This window comes from Rattus rattus, chromosome 13 (assembly GCF_011064425.1).
Source record: "Rattus rattus isolate New Zealand chromosome 13, Rrattus_CSIRO_v1, whole genome shotgun sequence".
In the NCBI taxonomy this organism is placed as follows: Eukaryota; Metazoa; Chordata; class Mammalia; order Rodentia; family Muridae; genus Rattus; species Rattus rattus.
Window position 1 is genome coordinate 19360190 of NC_046166.1, and position 26813 is coordinate 19387002.

Consider the following 26813-nt stretch of genomic DNA (forward strand, 5'->3'; position numbering starts at 1 on the left):
TCTGGGGATTGAGCACACAATTTAGAAACAGCCCATCCTCTGGTGGAGGTAAGAAGGGGAGTGACAAGTGGGGAGGAGAGCATTTAGGTAGAATCAGGAGTTTCTACCAGGGAACGGAGCAAATGAACACCTAGAAAGAAGAGCTTCTAACCTCTGGAGAGGGGATGTTTAGGGTTTCCATTTTCTCAGATGTCCTGTGACTCAGTCTGTAGCCTGGTCACTGCCATAAATCAGTGCCTTTAGCAATAAGGATGAGATACAGAATGAAAAGTGAGCATAAAAGTTTAAGAAAGCAAACGAGATTCATCCACAGTTGGACTGGTCTAAGAAAGGGGCGATTTCAGCCCCTATCCCAGGCCTTCCGGGGAATGCTCTCAATGACCTGCTTCCTTCTAGTTGAGCTTGATGTCTGGCAACAGAGATCCCTGTGGTGACCAAGACCAACTGCTGGACCCTGTTAGAACCTAAGCCGTCCTCAGGCCATCTCAACAGAACAATGATTGCCTTAGGAAAGCTAAATAAGGCCCAGGGCTCTGTGAGCAACTAACTCCACAGGAGAGGGAGCCCCAAATACAGCCTAAACTAGGCATACAGAAGTTAAGATGAGTACTAGTCAATGTTTTAATACTGAAAAAGGCACTCAGAGTTGAGAGGGCCTGTGGTTTATCATGGCTCAATGTGTGGTGGGTATTTTTTTTTTCAAAAATAATATAAATTCAGTCAAAGTTGTACTTCAAATTTTGATTTTCAATCTCTTCCCAGGCTAGCCATATGCATATAGATCTGCAGGTGTGCATACATGTGTGTGTGCATGTGTGTATATAGGCATATGTGTATGCTGATACTGGTCAGTGGCTCCCACCCAGCCGGGAGATCTGAGCAGATCACAACCTGTATCCTCTCAGTGGGCTCTGTTGATGAGCAGCCAGGGTATTCTGTAGTTTAGGGTTTGGATTAGGTCACAATATCAACTTCAGGCTTCGGGGACATAACTTTCATGTAAGTTGAAAAACTGTGACTATGTCCAAGGAATAATGAGGTGTCGGTAATGTTTCCCCCTGAGACCAACTAGCTGACAAGAGGCCTCTTAATTGACTTTGAGGTTAAGGTCCATCCTGGTGGGAAAGGACGGTGGTGGGAAGCTGAGGCAACAGCTCACCTTGCATCTTGAAGTCAGAAGGCAGAGAAATGACTGACGTTCTTCTGGCTTTCTCTTTTTTGCCCTTATCACTCAGTGAGGTACAGTACCACCCCTATTCACCACGACTCTCCCCACCTCCTAATCTTCTCTGGAAACACTCTCACAGACCGAGCTGGGATGAACCTCACAGGGGCCTAGAGGTTTGTTAATCCAGTCGAGCTTGCTGCACTGGAATCAACTATCATACTCACACACACACACACACACACACACACACACACACACACACAGTGTGGGGAGAGGCAGGGGAGGGGAAGGGGATATCAAAAGACCTTCTTTTCTCTTGCCCTTATATTCTGGTCCACATTCTCCTCTGTTTCAGCCCTCTTCCGGTCCAGGACTGTTCTCAAAAGCTCCCCCTGGCTCAGCCCGTCACACACATCTAGCATTTTAAGATCACCAATGTTCAACCAAGAACCCAGACCCACTTCTTTTTAAGAGGGAGGGGATAGAGCCAACATCGCAGGACTCCCGTGCCAGGCTGTGTGACGGTTTCTCAGGCAGCTCTCTTGGTAACCCAGCAAGGAGAGAGACGACTGCATGTAGGAAGTTGACTTGGAGCCATAACCAAAATCACACAGTTGGAGGACCCAGAGTGACCAAAACTCCTACTCAAGATGGCCAAAGCTCATTTACATTTTAACCTCACAGCAACAGTGCTAATTTCTGGATTCTATAAATAATATCATTTCCTGGATTCTCTCTAAATCTCTGACCACCTAAATAGACTCCAACTCCACACCCCCACAGGTTCACTGCGGAAAAGTCATTCAGCCCACTGCCATGCCTGACCTGTCCAGACCTGTAAGACTTGAGCTGAGTAGCTAACCTCCATTCGAGTGACACTGAGCGATGTCTGCCCTCCCCCCTTCTTTTCTCAGTTGGAGACTTTAAGTTGGCTGTTTTATCAAAACTGCCACTCCCGATAGATTAATCGCCCACTATATCTTTCAGATTACGTTAACTGAGTGCGGAATGGATTTGCTAGATTTGAATGACGTGCTCTGAGTTCAGCTCATCACTCTTTAAGAAAGAATGATATGAGGACCTCTGACCAGGGAGCCTGAAGTATCACGTATTACAAGTTTATCTGAGGTGTTTCCATTTTCAACATATTGGGCTACAATCAGGCAGGTCTCAGAGGACAAAATTTCCAGTCTCTGTCCCCAGTAAGACAACAGCTCATGCGTTCTACTCTGGTTAGTGGCCAAGCTATCCAGCCAGTGCTTCCTGTAGTGACCTCGTTGACTTCATCTTGCGAATCTCACTACTTTTTTTTTTTTAACATTAGTGTTGTCTTTTCCCTCCATTGCCTCTTCCTCCATTCTGAATTTAGGTGAATGGCTTCCCTATTGGCTCTCCCCATCGCATCTTCGCAGCCTCATTTGTCATCGTTGCCCATTATGAACCCCAGGATGCAGCTACATCGTGTCTTGTGTGTGCACTGTCTGCTTCAGTCACGACTACAAATAAGTCCCAGAAACCACGTACCTCAGAGCTGAATGTATGCAAGACAGAGACATAGACAGAAATACAGAGACAGGCAGACAGAGACAAAGACAGACAGACAAATATAGAGACAGACAGATGTAGAGCCTGACAGACAGAGACTGAGACACAGAGACTGAGAGAGGGTGAATACAAAGAGTGTCAGGAGCAAAGGTGAACTGAGAGCTTGCGAGGGTGAAGAGAAGGGTCAGAGGTTAAGAGAACATGGAGCCCTCCCGGAGGACTGGAATCTGGTTCCCAGAACATATCAAATAATTCACAACCACCTATAATTTCAGCTCCAGGGGATCCAACAACTTCTGCAGACACCTGAATCATGTACACACACACACACACACACACACACACATACAACATACACTGAAAAAAATATTTTTGAAATGGCCCTCTAGACATCCTCTCTCCTACAGGTGGTAAGAACAATAACAAATGTTCAGAATGGACTTTCTTAAAATGTTAAAAATTAACCAAAAACTTGAAAACATACAGAAAGCATTTATACAAAAAACAAGGATTCAACCCAAATGAAGAGTTTAAATTTCCACCAAGAACCTCTAAGACTAGATGACCTCATTGGTGAATTCAACCAAATATTTAAGCAAGAATTCCAATTCTTCAAGCCCTTCTTAAAATATAGAAAAAGTAAACACTTCCCGATACCTCTTATTCACTGACACCCAGACTACCTGAAAATCCAACCTAGGATTAACAAAGTTAAGAAAACTCAGGCCAGTATCCATTATAAATATTAATACAAAAATCCTCAACAAAATATTCACATACCAGAGCTAGACTGTTGGTAAATCAGTTTGGATTCCTGGCATCCATGTAAAAGCTAGGCATAACAACAGGCGCCTGTAACCTCAGAATGGGAAAGGGGCAGGGAGTGGAGACAGGCAGAATCTTGGAGCACATGGGCCAGCCAAACTAGCCAATCAGTAAGCACCAGGTTTGTAAATAACCTGTCTCAAAAAATAACTGAGACTAAAGGAAGACTTCCATCACCAGACATCAACGTTGGTCTTCTACGTGTACACACACACACACACACACACACACACACACACACACAAATGTATATTAACCACACTAAACATGGTAACAAATATTTAAAAAGATTATACACTATGAATGAGAGTTATCCCTGGAACACAAGACTGACTTCAATTCAAAACTCAACCAGGGCATGTACCATATTGGTAAAGGGCAAAAACACATAATTATCACCACAGATGCAGAAAACCTCAATACCCCAACAAACAATAGGGGAAAGGAGCCTTCTCAACCTGGTGAAGGTTCTGTGTGAAAATCTACAGCGTCACGCTCGCCCATAAAGAGGAATGAGCTCTTTCCCTACAATCAAATAGAAGGATGTCTGGTTTTGCTACTTCACTCCTACTCGGTACTGCAAGCTCCAACCAGAACAATTCACAAGTCGGGTGGATCAAACCAAAACAAACATAAACCAACAAGACAGAAAAATGCCAAAATGAAATAAAAAGATTAGGAAAAACAAAATGCTGGGTTTGGGGTGTGTGTGTGTGTGTGTGTGTGTGTGTGTGTGTGTGTGTGTGTGTGTGTGTGTGTGTGTGTGTGTGTATGTGTGTGTGTGTGTGTGTGTGTGTGTGGTGTGTGTGTGTGTGTGTGTGTGTGTGTGTGTGTGTGTGTGTATGTGTGTGTGTGTGTGTGTGTGTGTGTGTGTGTGTGTGTGTGTGTGTGTGTGTGTGTGTGTATGTGTGTGTGTGTGTGTGTGTGTGTATGTGTGTGTGTGTGTTTGTGTGTGTGTATGTATGTGTGTTTGTGTGTGTGTGTGTATGTGTGGTGTGTGTGTGTGTGTGTGTGTGTGTGTGTGTGTTGGCCAACTACTCCTGAGCATGAGGCCTGCCCTGGACAGTGTTCAACATACCCACTGAAGACTCCATTGTAGAAAATTGATTTTTCCTTTGCCAGTGATTATCAATTGCTAATAGCGTCTTAGTTAAGAGTAGACCCCATTATCCACTTCCCTCTCTCAATTCTGGGACCCAGTCTGAGTTTAAACTGCGTGTCTCGTGCGCACTGGAAGGTCTGGGAAAGATGGAAGAGAAACAGGGTCAAAGGATAGTGATATGGAAATGTTCCTATTAAATATCCTTAAACTAAAGAACTGAGAGGACTTCAATTTAAAAAGAAAAAAAGGAAAGAAAAAATGCTCATTCAAAAGTAAAACTGTCTCTTTTTAAATATAACGTTATCAGAAAATTTCCAAAAATATACAGTTAATCTATATAAGCCAATAAGTGAATTAAGAGGTCAGCATATTATGGCTGTACAATCTAAGATATATTCCATCTACTTCATAGGAATGAATTTATCAAAACAAGGGTATAACTATGAGATATTGAAGGAAATTAAATAAGACTTAAACAAAATGCTATCTTGTCAAATTCAAGAAGTAGAGGATTAAGCTCTTTTTTTAAATCTTAAAAGATTGAACCCAGGACCCCACATTTGCTAGACAAGTATTTTACTATTGAGGTATGACCCTTAGGTTGTTTATCATTTATCTTATTTTAATTACATGTATGCATGTGCCTGTGTGTGCATAGTTATCACCTGATATGGATGCTAGAAATCAAACTGAAGTCCTGTGGAAGAGCAGGAAGTATTCTTAATGACTGAGCCATTTTTCTAGCCCCCTACCCTAGCCAGCTCTTTATTTTTGAAACAGAGGTTCACTATACAAGCTGAGCATGTCTTTGAACTTGCTGTGTTGGTCAGGCTGGCCTTGAACTTCCTCTTGGATTTCAGGCAGTGTCCCATCATACCTGACAGTCAGTATAGTATTGTGAAGATGGCGACACTGCCCAAATGGACATACAAACGCAATTCAGTTTCTATCAAAATCCCAGCTGCTCTTGTTTCACAGGTAGACCAGATGATCCTAAAAACTGTATGGAAATAAAAGAGTCCCAGAATAATTAAAATATTCCAATAAAGGAGAACAGCAATGGGGGTCTTATAAGACCCAGTTTCGAAGCTGGCTGCCAGGCTCCCGACATTATAAGACTGCTGCTGGCATAGGAGATAAATAAGCCATCAGAACAGAGCTGAGCAGTCAGGGGCAGACATGGTTTAGCTTAACTATTCCTACAAGAATAGCAAGGGCTTTGAAAAACTAGCCCTTCCAACAAATGGAACTTTGACAACTGAGTCAATCAGGAATGTCGGTTCACACAAAAATTAACTCAAAACATAGCAGAGGCCTGAACATAAGAGCTAAAACTGTAAAACTCTTAGAGGAGAAATGGATGTCAGTCATTGGCCTGGGAGTAACAACTGGTTTCTTGGATGTTTCAAAAACCACAAGTGACAAAAGAAAACAAAAAAAGAAAGAAACGAAAACAGGACTTCCCTGTTGCAACTTGATAGGCCAAGGTGGGTTGATATCCATGGGAGGCCTCCCCTTCTCTGAGGAGAAATTGAGGGAGGGAAGGATGGGAGGAGAGGAGAGAGGAAAAGCTGTGATAGGGATGTAAACTAATGAATGTATGAAAAAGAAAAGGATTTCCTCATAATCCAAAACATTTATGTTTCAAAGAACTCTACCAAGAAAGCAGAAGGGGGCTGGCGATGCATCTCAGAGGTTAAAAGCATTGACTGTTTCTTCAGAGGATCCACGATCAGGTCCCAAGACCCATGTTCAATGCCGAGGAAGAGGTGAGGCTGCGCTGAAAGTGAAACCCCAGACAACACTGCTGGGAATAAGAATGGTACAGTCACCTTGGAAGACAGAACGGCAGCTCAGCGAGGTGCCAAACTCCGTCGCCCTATGACTCAGAAATTACTCCTAGGTATATACACCGGAGAATTAAAAATATATCTTCAAAAAACACGTGCACTTGTTACAAGAGTCAGAACAGCTCCAACATAGAAACAGCCAAGTGCTCAGTGTCCTTTAAGTGACAAAAAACAATATGGTATATGCATGTACTAGATCATACAGACATTAAAGGGAGTGAGGTAGTGACAGATGTTAGCACGTGAATGGACCTACACGCTTGCTAAGTTAAAGAAGTCAGACATGAAGGGCCATATAATAGTTTTCTTTTTTACATTTTATTTTATGTGTAGGTATTTTGCCAGCCTGTATCTCTATGTAGCACTTGCATGCATGCCTGATGCCATCAGATGCTAGAAAAGGGTATTGAATTCTCTCAAATTAGATTCACAGATGGTCGTAGGCCAGCATGTGGTGGCTTTGAACTCAGGCTCTCTAGAAGAGCAGCCAGGGCTCTTACCCACCAAGCCATGGCTCCAGACTCTATATCTTTGTATTTCAAAGAAGTGTCTCGTAATAGGCAAATCTAGAGAAACATTAGATTAGTGGTTTGGAAGCAAGGGAAGGAAACCACTAATGTGGGTTATATTGTCTTTCTGAAGTGATAAAATGTTCCATGATTAGATATTGAGGGGGACATAGTTTTGTGAGTACACTAAAGAAAATGCTTAATAGTACACTCTAAAATGATAGATTTTATGATATGTAAATTACATGTCAGCTGTTCCAAAAGGTCTGTTTAATGGACCTGGCATATATGCCTATAGTCAAAGCATCCGGAGAAGCAAAGGGCTACCCAGGAGAACCCTCAGCTCTTGGCTCCCACTGTTGGCTCTAGTGGCAGTATCTGTAATGTACAGGTTGCAAACACCCACCCACCCCCACTCATTATTCCCCTGACCTACCAGATTCACACACTCAACTATAGAAGGATCCTGCCCACCTGTACTGGTCAAGAACGTTTAGCATTTTTCTTTACTGATGCTTCAACATTTGGTGAGCCTGGAGGGCTGGCCCTCCCTCCCAGGTCAGCCAACTACTAGAGTTAGTAAAAGGCCTGCCTTTCGTAAGAAAATAGTCCAAACAAAAGCCACTGCTTCTAGAGAAGAGCATCTACACCTGGCCATTATACCTGGGCCAGCATCCATCTGCCCTAGTTATCCTAGAGGTCAGATACAGACAATTGGAGCCAGCGTGTACATTCAAGAGCCCCACAAAACCATTCACATCAGCCAATCCTAAGCCTATCTTATCTGTCTTGCTTTTCCTGCAATCTCAATAAATGTTCCTACCTGGGTCTTAACTCAGTCCTAAACCCCACTGATCCTGATTCTTCCTATGTGACCCTGTATTTTGTGTTACTCCTTGGTACCTAGGTTCTATAAGTAGCGATATCTTAAGAGTCATATCTCTGCTAACATACATACCTGGTCTCAGCAACTCCTGGGAACCTATTAAAACGTCGCCCTTCAAACCTGGCTCCAACTTGGTTTTCCCACTTTACTTCTTGAACCAGACAATCCTCAGGGTTTCCATACACAGCATCTTTAGCCTACAATGTCCCATTGTCACTATGCCTTGTACATGCTGGCCCCATCTAAAGTGCACTCTTCGGGACTGGAGGGATGACTCAGAGGTTAAGATTGCTGCTCTTGAAAAGGAACAGAGATCAGTTCCTAGCACCCATGTCAGAACATTCATAGCTACCTATAATTCTCACTTCAGGGTATTGAATGTCCTCTTCTGACCTCTATAGTTACCCATATGCATATGAGCATATGCAGAGAAACACACACACACACACACACACACACACACACACATAAAATCCTGAGTTTTTGCCACCTGCTCTTTGCTATCATTATTCCTAACCCACCACCAAGTCCACTTCATGCTACTCCTGACACATTCTCCCTCGAAGCCCTGAGTCCATATATCCATCTGTTCTGGTTAGATATATTCCAAGATAAGGCTCTAAGTATCCATATCTGAGGTCACCAGAGCACAGCTGTGATGGTTTGAATGAGAATGGCCCCCATAGGCTCATATGTTTGAATGCTCGGTTCCCAGTTAGTGGAACAGTTTGAGAAGGACTGGGAGGTGTGGTCATTGGAGGAGGTGTGTCTCTAGATTGTGCTTTGGGGTTTCAGGAATCTACTCCAGGCCCAGTGTCTGTCTCTCTGTCTCCTTGTGTGTGTGTCTTCGTCTGTCTATCTCTCAGCCTCTATCTCTCTGTCTCTCTGACTCTGCCTTTCTTTGTGTCCCTACCCCCTTCTGCCTGCTTCCTGAAGGGCACAAAGCTCTCAGCTACTACTCTATTGCCAGTGCCTGTCCACTTCCAGTCATGATGATCATGGACTAACCCTTTGAAACTCTAATGTTTTCTTTTGTAGGAGTTGTCTTGGTCATGGTTTCTCTTCATGGCAATAGGACATTAATACAGACAACAGCATAGAGTCAGAAAATTATTGGCAACTTAGTAAATATAATGTTTCATTCTTCAATGTACAACATCTCCAGGGCAGGCACATAAGCTCCTGAGTGTGAAGTCTTTATCCCAGCAGGGCCATGCACATGGGTCTAGCCTTGTGTAGTAAGGAAGACGCTGAATTGATGACAAATCGCATGACAGTAGGAGGAGCTGATGGGGAAAGTAGGGCAGGCCTCCAGGAAGAAGACCCAACTCAACTCACGCTGTTCTTCCCATTCACGCTCCTCGTTCTCACTGTCTTGGCAGTGCAACTGGGCCTGCTTCAGGGTCCAGTAGAGTTCCTTTGCCCTCTGTTCCTCTTGGAGTCGAATCTGTTCTTCCCCTCGCCTCCTCTCTTCCTCTTCTTTCCTCTGAAATATTTTGGAAACAGAATGACATTAGAATGGGGAACCATCTGTGGGATTGGAATGGGAACTGCAGTGGGTCAAGATGAGCTGCCTGGAATAAAGTGGCCAGCACAGACCGTTCCATTCCTGATCTCTACACAACTAGAATGTGACAGGCACACTGGGCAAGAATCAAGTAATCAGTATATTGAAGCAAATTTTATTTGCTGTTTTGCAGTACTGGGGATCGAACCTAGACTCTAGATCAGCAGTTCTCAACCTTCCTAACGCTGTAACCCTTTAATACAATTCCTTATGTCATAGTGACCATCAACCATAAAATTATTTTCATTGCTACTTCATAACTATAATTTTGCTTCTGTTGTGAAATGTAACGTAAACACTTGTGTTTTCCGATGGTGACCCCTGTGAAAGGGTCATTTGACCACCAAAGGGGTCAAAATCTACAGGTTGCAAATCAACCCTCACTCTAGAGCCTCGTGCTTGCTAGGCAACTGCCATCACTGTGACATCCAGTGATGTTTAAACTCTAAAGCTCCCTACAAAGCTAAGAGGACTCGGCCATCTTCAGGCTTGCTTCCATTGGAGGTCAAGAAAGAGTACAGCTACACAGGGCAGAGCTTAGCCTTTCTAAAGCTTGTCCATCTGGACACAGGGTGGGGTCTTGACCAATCTGGATACAGTATTGACAAGACCACAGGTCTCCAGGTTTTAAATATCTTACAAGTTCCACTTACAGACTCCAAAAGATTTGTATGTGTGGCTTCCTACTTTTGTTTATATAAAAATAGTATTTATGCACCCAGGACTTATATAAGTAGCTAATGAAAAGTAGTTTACCAAATCTCCTTTCCCACCCTAACATGCTATTGACCCTTATTACATTTTACATAGGTGCTGGGAATTGAACTCAGGTCTTCATGCTTATATGGCAAGCAGGTATGGCCTGAATCAGCCATCTTCCTGCCCTCTAATACTGTTCATTCTTGATTTATCAATTCTAAACATTCAACTCTGCCTTTGATCTGAAGGGAAATTGAGGAGGAGTGGCTATGGGGGGAAGGGGAGAGGGAGGACTGGGACGGGTTGAGAAAGGGAAACTACAGTTGGGTTTTATTGTATAAGAAACCTTAAATGAGAAAAATAAGTCTAGCTCTTTAATCAAAGACAAAATAAAACCCTATCTTTGATTTTTATTCCTTGAGTTTTTAACATAGAAATGAACCATCATATAGCAAAGCCAAATAGATTGTTAGCCTCAATTTTAAAGAATATGTTTTTAGACCTTTTAGCACATCTGCTCCTTGCATGTGCTGTATAACTCCCAACTTGCCTTTCTACCAAACAACAGGGTTTTTTTCTTCTCATAAATGACAGGTTTTTATGATTGATGGCTTCTTAAATTCTGTAAAACATGGCAGGGATGGGACTTCTTTTTTAAGTATCTTTGCCAGAGCCTGTTTTTCCTGGGTTAACAATTAGTTTTTCTTAAAGTAGAATATTGACTTTTCCCAAACTCCTTCCTACTATAGTAAACAATGTCTGAGTTAAACCAGGTATGGGTCCTTTAAAGACACTGCTGCTCCTTTTCTCAGAAGGACATCTTTCCCCCTTAGAACCATTTTTCATTCTTCGATGAGCTGTGCTGGATGTTTCTTAGAAACCTCTCTTCATCCAAACTCCAGGATCCGTTTCTGAACCTTCTCTGAGATAGAGCCCTGTGTCGCTCCTTCTTCCGTAACATCTCAGAGTACACAGAGCCATTTTCCGGGTGTTTGACTGAAAACATGACTATGCCGGCCTCACATTCAACCCCTCATTTAGCCGAAGATAGAACCTGATTGATTACAAACATTGCTACCAGCATTACTGTTACTCGATTTTCATCTGCTTTATAGGGTGCTTGGTTTTCTCCCTGGCAACCTGCTGTCTTGTTACCATGGGTATTCCAAAGCATCTTCTTTTCTTTTCTTTCTTTTCCTTTCTTTCTTCTTATTTTATTGTTGTTTTGGTTTTGGTTTTTTATTGAAAATAGATTCTTCTCTCATGAAATATATCCCTTCCCTTCCCTCCACCTTTCCCAGCTCCCACCACCCCAACCTCCTCTCTCCCTGAGATCCACTCCCCGTCCATTTTTCTTCAGAAGGGAGCAGAACACAGCCCACCAAATCAACTAAGCAGGGCTCGTACGGTTTCACAGAGACTGAAGCAGAAGCATGGGGCCTCCATGGGTCTGTACAGGTCCTCTGCGTGTGTCTATGCTGCAGTGTTAACTTGGGGGTTTGTGGGGCTCCTAACAGTGGAAGCGGCTGTGCCTCTGACGATTGGTTGCTCTTGGGACTCTTCCTCATATTGAGTCGCCTTGTCCAGACTCCGTAAGAGAGCTTTTGCCTAGCCCAAATGCTTGAATTACCCTAGATGCCTAGAACACATGAAACTCAAGACGGATGATCAAAATGTGAATGCTTCACTCTTTCTTTAAAAGGGGAACAAGAATACCCTTGGCAGGGAATAGAGAGGCAAAGATTAAAACAGACACAGAAGGAACACCCATTCAGAGCCTGCCCCACATGTGGCCCATACATATACAGCCACCCAATTAGACAAGATGGATGAAGCAAAGAAGTGCAGGCCGACAGGAGCCGGATGTAGATCGCTCCTGAGAGACACAGCCAGAATACAGCAAATACAGAGGCGAATGCCAGCAGCAAACCACTGAATTGAGAATGGGACCCCTGTTGAAGGAATCAGAGAAAGAACTGGAAGAGCTTGAAGGGCCGAGACCCCATATGTACAACAATGCCAAGCAACCAGAGCTTCCAGGACTAAGCCACTACCTAAAGACTATACATGGACTGACCCTGGACTCTGACCTCATAGGTAGCAATGAATATCCTAGTAAGAGCACCAGTGGAAGGGGAAGCCCTGGGTCCTGCTAAGACTGAACCCCAGTGAACTAGATTGTTGGGGGGAGGGGTGGCAATGGGGGGAGGATGGGGAGGGGAACACCCATAAAGAAGGGGAGTGGGAGGGATTAGGGGGATGTTTGCCCGGAAACCGGGAAAGGGAATAACACTCGAAATGTAAATAAGAAATACTCAAGTTAATAAAAAAAAATAAAAATATATTTTTATCTTAAAAAAAAAAAGAGAGAGCGCTTTTGCCTTGTTTTATTGTGTCTTATTTTGTCCTGTTTGGTTGCTGATTCTAAAGAGTTTTCAATGACGTGCCCTGCTGTGTTTTCTTCAGACCAGAGTCTCATGTCTGTCCAGAGCCTGGGATAGCTTTCATGAATCCCATCATTTCTCCTTTTCTAGGACTCTTATTAGTCACACGCTGGTCAGCTTGAATCAGTCTCCTAAAAACTCCCAACCTTTTCTCCCTTGTTTTCCATATCTCCTCTTTTCTCGTTCCTGGTTGGAGTCACTGACTTTATGTGCAACTTTCCGTTGGGGCAGGCGTGATTTCTAAAGCCTTCTTTCTTATTTGATAACTGTCTCCTTCTTGTGGTCGCATTCTGTACTTGTTCCAGAAGTGCAACAGCCCAAGTCTCTGGGGATTGAGACCTTTGTCAGTTCCTCTGTTTTGGCTGAGATTTATGTCTGTGGTTTGGTTTGTTGCATTTATTTGACTTGGTACCTGCCATTGCTAGAAAAAGAAGACTTTCATCAGATACGCCCTCCCTATCTGGTTGCAGTTCAGAGAGAAATCCAACTTGAATGGGAAGCTAAGGATGTAGCCAGCTTCACTCTGTGGCCATTGCATGAGGAACCAGCCATTTCTTTGATAAACTGTCAGATGGAAGATTCTGGAGATTCCATCAGTAAGACCACCCAGAGTCTCCTATTTTTCCTGTGTGGTGTCCGACCAGAAGTCAGCAGTGTACATGGTACAGGCAGAGCTCTCATTAAATCCCCTAACCTGGGCCTCATGATTTATGGCAGCAGGTCTCAAACTATGAATTGAAACACCTTTGGGTGGGGTGTTGCATATAAGATATTTACATTACAATTCATAACAGTAGAAAAATTACAATTATGAAGTAGCAATGAAATAATTTTATGGTTGGGGTTCATCACAACATGAGTCACTGTATTAAATGATCACAGGATTAGAAAGGTTGAGAACCCCTGTGTCTTAGTTGGGGTTTCATTGCTATGAAGAGACTTCTTGACCTCAGCAACTCTTATAAAGGTAAACATTTAATTGGCGCTGGCTTACAGTTTCAGAAACGTAAGTCATTATCATCATGGCAGGAAGCATGGCAGCACGCAGGCAGACATGGTGCGGAGGAGCTGAGAGTTCTACATCTTGGTCTGAAGGCAGCCAGGAGAAGACTGTCTCTTCTGTGCTGTGGGAAGGTTGAGCACTAGGAGCCCTCAAATCCCATCTATTCAGTGACGCATTTCCTCCAACAAGGCCACACCTCCTAACAGTACCACTCCCCATGGGCCAAGCATATTCAAACCACTATATACTGCTTGATGGAAAGTCATGTTGTGAAGTGCCTCATCGGTCAATTTCTTCCCAGCATTTTTCTCGGTAGTGCTAAGGCCAGACAAGGTCCTGCATGAATTCTAGTTCTTATTTATTTATTGCACATGCTCTCTGCCCCTCTCCTCAGGGTACGAGTATGAACATCAGGCCGTGTCCTAAACTGTGTAGACCAGCACCTTTCTGATGTGCTATCCTTGAAATACTGCAGTTTTTAAAGCAAGGGTTTCTTATTATACCTTTACATTTTATTTCATGTGCATGTATGTATGTGTGCAGGGCATATGCATATCATGCCACTTGGCTAGGGGGTCATAGAACAGTTTGTGGCAATTGGTTCTCTCCTTCCACTAGGTGGATCACAGGGATGGAACCAAAATCATCAGACTTAGTAGCAAGAACCCACACCTACTAAGCCCTCTCACCTTCCCTAAGGGAACAGTTTTAACCTAAATTATTATACCCTGAGCCCAAGCACTCAGATAGGACGCCATTAAACTTGTTTATTCAAGTAAACAACCACCAGCATAAGGCACAACCTGATAAATCTTGTATTCATACTAATAAATCATTACACATGAGAATATATGGAATCATATTGGAAACACAATGCATGAATTATCAATCATATCATATACCAGCTTTTCCCCTGAGACTATAAAATGGAGACTGAAATGTAGAAGGCATACTGACCCACTGTGTCGTCCCTTGTCACATCCTGAAGAATTGCTATAGCAAACACTGTCTGCCTTTGTCCCCAGGCTTCAGATCAAGGAGTTTCTCTTGCCTATGACATACATCCAATTGTAAAACTACCCTCACCTAGCATCTGACCATTCTATGCCTTGAATAGCTCTAAAACTATAGTTTTTAAAACTACTTGCCTGGTTCTTTACTAAAACTTTTCCTTCCATCTAGATAGTCTCGTTGCCACCACTGAACCCTGCATGCCTCGTTGACTTGTTCAAAGCCACTCTGTAGCATATACTTATAACTATACCGTAGAAAATACAATATGTGATTTCAGAATTAGTATTAATAATTAATATTAAAACAAAAGAACCAGTGGTTACTGTTGGCCATATCTACCAAATGAAATCCGTAGCATAGCCCTCCTCACAAGAATGAAGATATTTTACTGAGATATTTGTGCTCCTTCTCTTTGGCTATAACATTATTGGAACAATGGTCCCCAAGACATTAGAATTTTCAGGAATCTCACACTGGGAGAAGGAAAGGGCTAAAGTCTGGTGCCAGACATTGAGGAACTTTCTGCCTTTACACAGTTCTGATAACCTGTCAGACCATCTTACAAGAGAAACTGGAGTAAAGACAATTAATGATGGGTCAATGACAGCTGACGCTTTACCTTAAACCCATTCCACTAGAGCTCTGTATTTGCTCCTCTTCACGGTGTAGCCGTATCTTTCACCTCAACTTCCCACCATTGTTTGTCCATTTAATTGGCTATCGAGGATACATGGCCAACTCTAACTCAATAGAGCTGCCAGGTCCAGGGCTCTGATCTTAATAACTCTGAGAACAGTAGTACTTAGTGAATTAAAGTGAACAGAATTGATATTGTGTGTGAATTGTTATGCAGTATATTGTGGAAAGATACAAACATGCACGCTTATTAATTTTAATTGTTAATTGTTAATTGTAATTTATTAATTGTTTCTGACACAGCTTATTAATGATAGTGAGTTGACCAGGAACTCCAGGATCCATTTTGTGCAGTTAGCCTAGCCTATAGCCCAGTGGCTGAGCCCCAGTTCCAAGCAGAACGTCCATAAGCAGACACATCCCGCTGGCCAATAGAGTATTTATGTATTTTTCATAAGTTTACAAGAGAATCAGTTGCAGGGACAGAGCCAGCCAGCTGGGTTTAGGTGGCTCTGGTTGACAATAAAGACAACGCCCTACAAAACAATCAGTCACCATCCCTGTACATCCTGGAAGCAACCTTAGCTGTCTTCCCATGGCTGCAGGTTCAGACCTCTACTTAATGCCTTTCTTTCCTATCCGTCTCTCTCCATTCTGCCCGATGGCAGACGTCCCTTAGTCATCCCCATTTACTTCTGGTCGGATATTTTTTCATCTCACCCACCCCCTCTTGTCCATGTGGTTTATAATTTTTTTCTAGCTTCCAGTACTATTTTAATGAAGAAAAAAGCAAAGAAAGCAACGTAACTGTAAACTCTTAATTCTGTATTCTTAAAAATGATATCTTGGAGCTGGAGAAATGGCTCAGCAGCTAAGAGAAGCAGCCGCTCTTCCAGAGGACTGGGGTTCAATTCTCGGCCCCCACATTACAGCTAACAACAGTCTTGAACTCCAGCTCTAAGGGATCTGACACCCTCTTCTGGCTTCCACTGACACTATATGCACATGGTACACAGACACGGATGCAGGCAAAACACCCATCCAGATAAAAACGGAAATGAAAAAGACAATGACATTGTGTTGCTGCTGGCACTCTGAAATGGTTTTGATTGAGAACTTTTCTCCAATTCAAGGATCAATTTGTGTTTCTAAAAATACCAAAACACATTCTCTAAGAATTAGAGGAGACTACAGGCTAAAGAAACCATGTGGTTTTACTAAACCATTCGCCAAATTCTAACTGAGCACCTGTGACACTCTCAGGCCTACTGTGGGTGACGGGTGAGAACAAAATCCTCACTCACTCAGAGCTTGCCCTCTGGTGGGGAGAACACAAATCAAACAGGTTAACGTTCAAGAAATTTCACAAAAGAACGACCAGTGTGGATAACAGAGTCTGGGAGATTACCACAGACTATGTGACCTACGGTATGAAGATCCGTCACAGGAGATAGCATGTGACTGACATCCAAGTCACAAGCAAAACACAGTCAAGTGAGTCCAGGAGAAGAAATTTTCAGACAGCAGAGCCACATATGCAAAAGCCCATGTGTCGCAGTCAATGCCAGCCTCTCTGTGTACAAAGTCACTGTGGCTAGAGTGGAAAAAGTCAGAACTCTAAGGTGCATGTGTTTGAGAAGCCTTCTGACACCCAGTAGGCCTGCTGTGAGTAATAAGATGCTAAGATTAAGAGAGCACAGGGCTTAAGGGCAAAGCTCAAGTGTGCATATTAACTGGGGGATATGGTCGCATTCTGATAGATGGAGCCTAGTGGTATAATTGAAAGACAGCAGATTAAGAAGACTAATAAAAGAGACACAGCCAGAATACAGCAAATACATAGGTGAATGCCAGCAGCAAACCACTGAACTGAGAACGGGACCCCTGTTGAAGGAATCTTAGAAAGGACTGGAAGAGCTTGAAGGGGCTCGAGACCCCATATGAACAACAATGCCAACCAACCTGAGCTTCCAGGGACTAAGCCACTACCCAAAGGCTATACATGGACTGACCCTGGGCTCCAACCTCATAGGTAGCAATGAATAGCCTAGTAAGAGCACCAGTGGATGGGGAAGCCCTTGGTCCTGCTAAGACTGAACCCCCAGTGAACGTGATTGTTGGGGGGAGGGCGGTAATGGCGGGAGGATGGGGAGGGGAACACCCATGTAGAGGGGGAGGGGGAGGGGTTAGGAGAATGTTGGCCCAGAAACCGGGAAAGGGAATAACATTCGAAATGTAAATAAGAAATACCCAAGTTAATAAAGATGAGAAGAAAAAAAAAGACTAATAAAGAAAGCCAAGGTTAAGATAATAACGTAGAAGGAAGGATGACTGTGAACAACCAGGAAGAGGGAGCACTTAAGGCAGAGAGCAGTGAGTAGAAATGAAGCCTCCTGAGACAGTAGAAAGATAAGAAAGCTCCCAGAGACAGCTGGGTGTCGTCACTGGAAGGGAGTAGAGATTGTGACGAGAGCAGCCCTCACAGAACAGAGGGATAGTTATCTAGACACCACAGAGAGAAAGGAGAGATGTCCACAGACAACCCCTCAGGACACCCAAGATGAGAGAAGGCAGACACGGGATGGCTTCTCAGCCCTTCGGCTCAGATTCCTCAAAGATAGACATGGGAAGGGTAGGTTACATATATGGCTTTGACATGAGGAATTTTAAAGCAGTCCCCAACTGATGTAAAACCCGAAGCCATGTCTCCAACTCTAAATTGAACTCCATGTCTCCTAAGTTGTTTTGACTGATGCTGGCACAGATCTTCATATTCTACCTAATATATTTTCTTTTCTTCCTCTGGGGCTCTCTAATCTCTGACAATGGCCACTGTGTCACTCAGAACACAAGACACTAGCCAAAGCATCCTGCCACAGACACTTCAAATCTATCACCCACCCACAGGGGTCTTCCAGGCAGTCGGTTGACTCCCATCAGAGCCAAGAGTCTCACCTATAAACTGTATTAATTCACTGTTACAAAGCATCACTGCCTGTATGTCTTAAACAAGAGGGTGCTTCCTCACAGTTCTAGATGTGGCAAGTCCTAACACAGATCAGGAGGGTTGACTCATTCTGCAGCTTCTCCTTGGCCTGCAAGTGGCCACCTTGCTGCTGTTTCATACGGTGTCCAATTTATTCTCCTTAGAAGGACACTAGGCATACTCTATTCAGGACCAACCAACACTGAACAGTGCATGTTAGCTAAAACTACCTCTGTAAGGACCTGGCCTTCAAATACAGTTATGTGCTGAAGTACTGGGAATTTCAGATTTCAGAGTAGAGGAAGATATGTGGGGAGTAGGAGCAGGGTGGGGGTGTTGAGAGGAGTGGGCAGTGATAATTGAGTCAAGTCGAAGGGTCAGGACTGGTGTGCCATAACTAAGCTGCTTTCTCCACTTCAAATGACAAGGTGGGGTCTCTGCATCACCCAGCTGTGGATGATAGGAGACAGAATGTTAAACAACAGTGTCATTGTTCCACTGTTTCTCCTCTTGAGAGTGGGACACTGCCTGGGGAGCCAGCGGTCTGCAACAACCTCCCCTCTCAAAGGGAAATGACTGGTCATTTACTGTGGCAAAGGCAAATCTCCTCACAAAGATGTGGACAACAAAAGAAAACAGTGTGTAACTACAAATCCACAGAATTGCATTTTTCTCCTCAAGGACTCACTAAAATGGCTCAACTCTCACAGCTAAAATCACCTAAGCTTTCTCATTGTTGTGGCAAGCACCTGAACTGTCGGTCTTCAGTCTGATCTTCAGTCTGAGATCACTGAGGCAGCCAAAGGCCAATCCAACCAAGAGGCAGCTACACAAATACTCACATTCCCCTGTGCTGGCTGCTCAAGGCCCTTTGAGATTACTCAACCCCCCCCCACCCCTCTTTCCTGATAATTCATTAGGGAGGCTTGGGCCTCTCTAATGCCAATAAAAGCTTTTTTCTGGAAGGCACCAACATGTTGACTGTATTCTTATTCTTACAATGCCACTGTGCCCTGTGAGATGCTACATTGCACAACAACAAGGACGGAACCATGCTGTTCATTCCTCCCTCTCCAAGTCGCGGGGCAGGCCTGGCAGACAGTAGGTGCTTCCTAAATGCCAAGTAGATTAATGAATAATAGTAAAAACCACAGGGATTCTGATGACCCATGAGAGGGAGAAAGTGACCCCAGTCATGGTATCCTGTTCCCGACAGCCCACCAAGTTTTTAGTTTTATTTGTTTTTTATGTGTGTGGGTGTTTTGTATAGCTTTGCCTCACTTGGGTTTAGTGCCTGAGGAAGCCAGAAGAGGGTGCTGGATCCCTTAGAACTGGAGTTAGAGATGGGTGGAAGGCAGGGATGAGACCGGGGTTCTCTGTATGTCCCTAGCTGTCCTAAAACTCGTTCTCTAGACCAAGCTGGCCTCAAACTCAGAGATCAGCCTGCCTCGTGCCAAGCACTGGGATTAAAGGTTTGGGCCAACGTAAACCACCTGCAGCCAGTGTTCTTAGTCCCTAAACCAAACCTTCAGCCCTGAAGCCACAATTTTCAAGAGAAAAAAAAATGAGATATGGAAAGTTTTGCCACCATTTATGATGTTATTGAGATGAAGATCCCGATGTTTGGTGAGGATGACATCCAGCCACGAAAACAAACTCTAACCTTTTTAGTAAAGGGCCAGGGGAAGAAAAACAGAGTGGCCTCAAATCAGGAAAATGGGATTGGCAAGGAACTTGGGAATTAAGAAGGAAGGTGAAGGGACCAGAGAAAGAGAGCACAATTCTCTGTGAGCCTTCTTCTGTGATCTCTAGTAGGAGATGCACATAAACGTGGCCGTACAAGTAAGAAGGGAGTAGCAGGCTACAGATAGTATCTGGCCCCGGTATCTCTCTTTTTCTAAAGAACTCACTTTTCTCTGCATGTACACCGCATTCTCAGGGCATCAGTCCATGATAAGGATTGGCCTGGGTTTTGTTTCCTTTTATGTGTCTTTTCCCCTTATTTTAATTTTATGTGGATAGTTATTTTGCCTGCATGTACATCTGTGTCCCACATGCATGGCAGCATCCCCAGAGGTCAAGAGATCTCCAAGATCTGGAGTTACAGACTATTGTAGCCTCCATGTGGGCACTGGGGTCTCTGGAAGAGCATTCAGTGCTCTTAAACTCTCAGCCATCTCTCCAGGCCCCAAGAGAATGGCTTTTTGCTCCACTGGGGGTTTTGTTTGTTTCGTTATTTGTTTGTTGCCAGGTGCTAGGATTTGAAAGCAGGGCTATGGGCACACTGGGAAAGTGTTCTACTACTGAGATGCTGCTGAAGGCTTTTATAAAAGCCGGAAAGCCTTTTAAAAACAGATTACCAATTTGTACTGTGCCCTATGCTGGCTTTCCACTGCAACGGCACACAGAGATTCTGAGGTTTACGGGGTTTTTTTCTATTTTCGAAAGTAAGTTTTCAGCATTGTCTTTTCAACCTCCTAGACAATTAGAGGAAGCTGCCTACACCCCCCAAAGCACACCATCCCAAGCACACCCCACCCCCTCCCTCAAACCACTAGCTTCTCAGATTCTCTCCTCTTGAGCCTCAATCCATTCCGACTCTCTCCTCTACAGAACCAAAGCTTCCGCCTGGCTAACACATTCCCCTCCATGTTCACTCCCCTCCAAGTCTGCACCTGAGTCCAACTTCCACTGTAAGAAGTTACCGCCATCTGCCCATCCCTCAGCCTGGGACAAGTAAGTCCTTGTTTGTTGCTTCTTTTCATTCTAATTCCTCCACAACCTGTAAATTATGCCACCACCATTTTTTTCTGCCAAGAGTCATAGTCTAACTCAACTTCACATCCTAATCGTTGAAAAAATAAATAAATAATAATAAACCAAACCTCCTAACTGACCTTTTTTTCTGAAGCTCTAACTGGAATTATGCTGTCACCGTCATCCTCAAATCAACCCAGCTATGCCCTTCCATAAAGGTTTTTCTTTTGCACACTTTTAAAAGCATCATTCCAAGACTCTGTCCTTTTGAGCGGATTGCATTTGAGTATTTTCTAGGTTTTTCTTGTTGAATCAGGGCATTTTCAGTTTGGGTTAAGATTAAATGTAGAGTAAACATCTTTGGACAGCTTTCCTAGAAGTTCAAGATACTTGGGTGTATTCTGTCTATGTCTCTTTTCAGCACAAGCTTCTACTTACACCTCTTGTAGTGCTCATTTTGGGGAGCTGCTCACAAATAGTCCTCTACCGTAGGTAACCCCGTTAAAAGAAAGCCCTGGGGCTGGGGATTTAGCTCAGTGGTAGAGCGCTTACCTAGGAAGCGCAAGGCCCCTGGGTTCAGTCCCCAGCTCCGAAAAAAAAAAAAAGAAAAAAAAAAAAAAAAAAAGCCCATATGGCTATGTGGAGGGTAGTAAAGCAGCCAGCACCTACTGAATTCCTCCTGGTTCTGCCAGGCCATCCCAAGGAATGAGCTTGGCCAAGGGACCAACCTCAGGTGATACTGTGTGGTACAGAATTGCTGTCTAGTGAAGCCCTGCCTGGATTATTACCCTGCAGAATCTCAAGTGAATGAAGCAGTGGTTGTGTTAAGCCGTTTGTTTTCTGGTGGGTTATCTTGCAGCCGGAAGGAGCCCAAATGAGGGATTTATGTATCAGGTTAGAGACTGACTTGGATTATTTTTATTGTTATCTGTTGATGTTAAGATTCCAACATTCAGCGATGCTTGAATATAGGAATGCGATAACCACTTTAATTTTTTTTCTTTACTGGGAACGCAAGTATTTGGGGAAATGATGAAGGAAGGGGTAAACTCCTTTTTTCTTAGAAAATTTACAGTAAAACTATAAGTAACTCTTGCCCCAGTCATACCCAGAGGACTAGAATAGAGCAGAGGGGGCCAGAAGTTGTCTGGTGGTGGAAGAGATATATGCCCATGATGGGTGGACTCAAAATAAGCTCAAAAGGATAGGTTGGAGAGTAGACCAGGCCACCTAGAGCCAGTAGCCCATTGTCTCACATTTCTGGAGCTTCTCAAAGTGAAGCCATGCTAAATCAGGGTGCCTACTCATATTAAAGTTTAAACATGCATATTTAACATCTTCAATTTTAAACCAAAGATATATGCATCAAAACTAGAATCTTCTTTGAAAAAGACACCAGACGCCTATGTTTGAGGCCTGTAGGCCTGGCCAAATGGCCTCACTGACACCACTGTGAGCCCTGGCAGAGCACCTCGCATCAATGAAGCTTTCAAGGAGACCATCAATGAGAAAATGTCTACCAATAACATGACCCTGCTGTGATCTTCCTGTGCAGTGAACTCAAGGTCCAGCTCTTCCTTACCTCACTCCGAGCCCCATGTACCTCCATACAGTCTATAATTTTCACTGCTGGAGATATAGACAAGGAAGCACTTTTCTTCTCCAGTCAACTTAAAGCTAAATCATATATAAACCTCAACAGTATAAAGCTCTGTGCACGATTAGACTGCATAGGTGTAAAGTGGGGGGTTTCAGGCATCAGGTTTATAAAGTGGGGGACACGACAGCCCCAAGGTATGGCTGAGGAGAACGTTTTTATTGTAGATATGAGGGAGAGTACAGCCAAAGGCAAAGAAAAAGTAGATCGAACATGGCCAACAGAATGTCCTGGGCCATGGTGGGGTAGGGGACTAAGAGAGGAGCAAGAGAGAGAGCCAAGAGAACACAAAACTGAAATGGTAGGGTTACACAGGAGTAAGAAGCTGGGGGAAGAGGAGCCCCTGAGCTGGAGAAGTTTAGGGTGGGGCAGGGTGAGAAGAGCTGAGAGGAGCCACAGGTACTGAGTGTTGTGTTTTATAAAAAAGAAAAAGAAGGCGTATGGTGTGGGGGAAGGGGGTGCCTCTGTGGGCCCATCTGAGGTATCCCTTCCCCCTGAGGTATCAGCCACACCACAGTGTAGTGCGGAATAAAGTTTATTTAAGGCATGGGGAGGGGAGTTGAGGGGGTAGTAGAGACAGAAAGGGAAAGGAGGGAGGAAGGGAGAGAGGGAGAGAGAGAGAGGCCAGCCATGAGCACGTGGAGAGAGGGGGAGGGGAATGGGGAAAGAAGGGACAGAGAGGAAGGGAGGAAGAAGAGCAAGAGAAGAGAGAGGGGAGGGGTGAGCAACCCCTTTTATAGTGCGTCAGGCACTGCCTGCCGGTTGCCAGGTAACTGTGGGGTGGAGCCTAGAAGGAACTGCAACACTGAGTGAGCCTGGAGGCCAGCCACACTTCGTATGCTAATAGGCAGGACGGTTAGGCACTTGTCCTGGGTTTCTTTCAGACCTGACAGACAGGACATACCTTATAGTTTTGCTCTTAACTGAAAGAGGGAGAGTAACAGTTGAAGGGCAGTGTCCTTACTCAAAGGGGATGCACGCAAAAGAACTTAAAGCCTTATCAGCCATCTTTAAAGATGATGTCTTCTAGGAACACAGCCGCATGCATATTGTAGACAGTGACTATTGTACCTCAATGTAAACTGAGAAACATGATGTAGGCAGTATGGCTCCTATAGCCTAAAAATATTGCCTGGCAATGTTCAGAATGCTCTTGGGTTAGTGTCCTCTACATGACATTCTTTTAAACTGTTTATCAAACCAATGACAAAAAGATACACAAATGTGTGTGTATACATATATATATATTTATCTGTATATATGCATGTACACACCTATGTGCATATGTGTGTGCATATGTATATAGACGTACAAATGCATGTGTAAAGACATGCATATATGCATGTGTATATATCCATATGTATGCATATGTGTGAAAGAAACAATAAATAGTTGGCAAATATTGTTAATTAGTAAATAAAAGTGAAAAAGTATGTTTATTTTGTTCCAATCTTTCTGCATCGTTGAAATTGTTCATAAAATACTTTGACAGTGAATACTACTTCATTTAAAAACTTAAAAGTTCTCAAAAATATAATTCACAGTAAACTTAGCAGGAACTGAAATAGATTTAATACACCATTTGAGCCCATGTGGTAATACATGTTTGTAGTTCCAATAGTCAGGAGGCAGGTGTGGGCAGATTGGCCTGTGCTTACGGCCAGCCTAGACTACATAGGGAGACCCTGCATCAGAAAAATGTATGTATGTATATATGTATGTATGTATGTATGTATGTATGTACGTACACTAAGGTAATTTTATTCAAAACAGCAAAAATATTCAGCCTATGGCTCAACTAAGAAGAAAGTGTAGAGTATTTGAAGTCTTTACCAGGTCCAGAAAAGGCTGACAGGTTAAAGACGTTACTGAAACTGTTTGGGTCTCTGAAACCATTCATTTTTACAAGTTTGCAATTAAAGTTAATAAAGAGGCAAGCGACTTCTGATCACAAGAGACACAGCACATTCCAGAAGGAGGCAAAATGTCCACTTTCCATAAACACAGCTACCGCTTAATACAACCCTAGTGAAAGTCACCGTGGATTATTATTCGAGGGGAGGAATGATAAGAAAGGTATTCAAGGGCTGGAGAGAGGGCTCAGTGGTTAAGAGCACCCGACTGCTCTTCCAGAGGTCATGAGTTCAATTCCCAGCAACCACATGGTGGCTCACAATCATCTGTAAAGAGATCTGATGCCCTCTTCTGTGTGTATCTGAAGACAGCTACAGCATACTTATATATAATAAATGAATAGATCTTTAAAAAATAAAAAAGAAAGGTATTCAAAAGTTCTGTTGGTAGAAAAAAGTAGATGAGGTTATTAGCCAAAGACATTTTACAAATGAAAAATGATGGTTTTCTTACCTAAATATGTGTTTAAAAATATTTTAAGGCTATGATAATTAAACAATTAGTCTGGGGTGGGAACAATAAATCATAGAGGAAAAAATGAAGAGATCTGGAGGCAAGTCCAGTCGAGACAGCAGAAAATGGAAAGGAAGAAGCTCAACCACACGCTGTAACACAGAGCTGGGAAATAAATGTCAGAGCCCAATACTACATGATTCTCCCAAGATTCAATACAGAGAAACAAAGGCACGAACGTGTAAAAACAAACGTATTTAAAGAAAATTGGTGAACTTGCCTCACAAACGTTTTGAGCTTCTATACATGTAAAAACACAACAACCAAAACTAAGAAAAGCACAGAAGCTGAGGAAACTCTCTCCACACCCTCACTAAGTAATCGCCGAGGAAGAAGGAACAGGCTTTAGAAGGCCCAGACGTTCTGAAGACACTGACAAGCAGAACCCAAAGCAGAACTCCTTCAAAGCTGTGCACGGAGAAACTGGATCAAATTCCAGCTTAGCTTCCAGCTCAGAAGACCCTGGCCTGGGATGAATCCAAACCAAATGTGCAATGCGGTCTAGCCTGCACCTGACCAGGCCCAAACGTTTTAGATCATTCTCTAAGGAACTTACCCTTGTGATGACATCTTCTATCCCAGAAGCATGAGTCCAGAGGCCCCGGGAGCTGTTCTTTGTAGCCATAGGAGGGGGTCTTCCCCAGCTTCTAGAGGAGGACAGGTCCTCCACTAACTGCTTGGCCAAAGGGAGGCAGCATCTAGTTAGATGTTGGCACTGACTGGCTTCTCCTTCTAGCTTCTTCCCTTCTCTTCTTGCTGAGAGCAGGCTCACCCCTGCCCTGTCCTGGTGTGCTCAGTGCCATTAATAACCTCTGCAGATGCTCTGAGGAATTTCAGCTCCGTCTCCTACTTCCCGTAGTTACCAAAAAGAAACATGTTTTTTTGTTTCGAGTTTTGCTTTCTGCAAAGGTTAAATCTGAAGCCCAGGGTCCCACATACATATTCTCAGCCCCAAACTCCACTTTCTTTCCCTGACTTACGGCCAGCTACATTTGATTGCAACAAGACAATTAACAAAACAGCACAATGTTGGAGTTGAATATGATTTTTTTCTGCTTATCTGTATTTTTTTTGTTGACTATTAAAGAAATGTATTCCACCCATATTATAACAATAACAAAAAAGATGTTTTCGGGTGATTTAAGCTCCCTGCCTGTTGTAGTTCCCATTCTGTCACTGTGATAAAGTATTCTGACAAAAGCAACTTGGGGCTGAAGGAGTTATTTTAGCTCATAATGGTACACTGCAGTCCATCATTGTAGTACAGTCGAGGCAGAGGAAGTTGAAATAGCTACATGCAGTGAGAGCAGGGAGAGAATGAATGTGTGCTTGCACCCAGCTACCCTTTTGTGTAGTCCAGGATCCAAGTGCAAGGAATTGCTGCCACTTTTTGGCTGAATCTTTACACACCAATCAATGTGATCAAGATAACGCCACCCAGGCTGGCCCGTGGGCCAGCTAATTTAGGCAACTCCTCACGAAGACTCCTTTCCCAGGTGACCCTAGATGGTGTCAGGATGACAATTAAAGCTGACCATCACATTAGCAAAAAGCAGTGAAACTCATCTACCAATCCCAAGATCCTCTAGATTTAGTTAATAACACCCAACGATCAGCCATTCCATAAATTTTCATAAAGATAAGTCTTTCCAGGCCTGCTGGCTAGATCTTTAGTCGCAGGATGTGAGAGGCAGAGGTATATGACGCTCTGGGGAGTTTAAGATCAGCCAGGGCTACA

General features: G+C 43.5%; 1 protein-coding gene across 1 annotated transcript in view; it reads right to left on the bottom strand.

Moving 5' to 3' along the window:
* Sh2d4b (SH2 domain containing 4B) overlaps positions 1 to 26813 on the bottom strand; it is an 83939-nt gene that overhangs the window by 33033 nt on the left and 24093 nt on the right. The window contains exon 4 of the mRNA XM_032919367.1: positions 9224 to 9371. Coding sequence (XP_032775258.1) covers positions 9224 to 9371 — 148 coding nt within the window. The remainder of the gene's footprint in view (positions 1 to 9223; positions 9372 to 26813) is intronic.